Source organism: Chlorella variabilis, assembly GCF_000147415.1.
Source record: "Chlorella variabilis unplaced genomic scaffold CHLNCscaffold_7, whole genome shotgun sequence".
NCBI classification, from domain to species: Eukaryota; Viridiplantae; Chlorophyta; class Trebouxiophyceae; order Chlorellales; family Chlorellaceae; genus Chlorella; species Chlorella variabilis.
Genome location: NW_005435081.1, coordinates 138,929 through 139,625, shown reverse-complemented (window position 1 = coordinate 139,625; position 697 = coordinate 138,929). Strand labels below are relative to the sequence as shown.

Here is a 697-nt window from a genome sequence, read left to right as displayed (position 1 = left end):
CGGCCACGGCCGCCGCCGCCGCCGCCGCCGCCGCCTGCTGGCTGCGCAGCTGCTGGCGGGTGCGTGGGTCTAGGCTGATGCGGGAGCCCTGCAGCGCCGCCGCCGCCGCGTGCGCCGCCGCCTGCCACTCCACTGGAGAGTATGGGTCCAGCTGGACGCCCGCCAGCTGCAGCATCAGCGCCAGCTCAGCGAGCAGCTCCTGCACGCGCCAGCGCCGCCGCTGCCGCGCCAGCCAGAAGCGCAGGCCCGGCTCGGCGTGCAGGTCGGCGGCGGCCAGCGCGGCGCGGCGCGCCGCCATCTCAGCCTGCAGCCGCTGGCGCGCCGCCGCCACCGCCGCGCTGCCCCGCCGCGCGCCGCCGCTGGGCGCCTCCGCCTCCTCCTCCTCGTCCGACGAATCCCCGGCCTCCTCGCCCTCGCCGCCAGCCAGCTCGCCGCCGCCGCCGCCGCCGCCCAGCACGCCGCCCTCTGCCGCCGCGCGGCTGCCCCTGGGCCGACCCATCTTGGGGCGCCCAAGGCCGCTCTGGTGCCGCGCCGGCTGCTGCAGCGTGTTGTGCCGCTCTATGACGTACAGCAGCCGCCCAAACCAGGCCATCCACTCACACTCGGCGGGGGTGCCGTCCTGCGGGTGCGCGAGGCGTGTGGCGCGGTGTCAGCGTGCGCGTCACCATGTGTGTGTGCGTGTGTGGTGGGGGCACAT

At 77.9% G+C, this 697-nt stretch overlaps 1 protein-coding gene across 1 annotated transcript in view; it reads right to left on the bottom strand.

Moving 5' to 3' along the window:
• Positions 1-7: 7 nt before the first annotated feature.
• CHLNCDRAFT_144099 (hypothetical protein) overlaps positions 8-697 on the bottom strand; it is a gene marked incomplete at both ends in the record, with an annotated part of 3,930 nt that continues 3,240 nt past the window's right edge. Inside the window, one exon of the mRNA XM_005848540.1 lies at positions 8-619. Within this exon, the coding sequence (XP_005848602.1) occupies positions 8-619 (612 nt within the window). The remainder of the gene's footprint in view (positions 620-697) is intronic.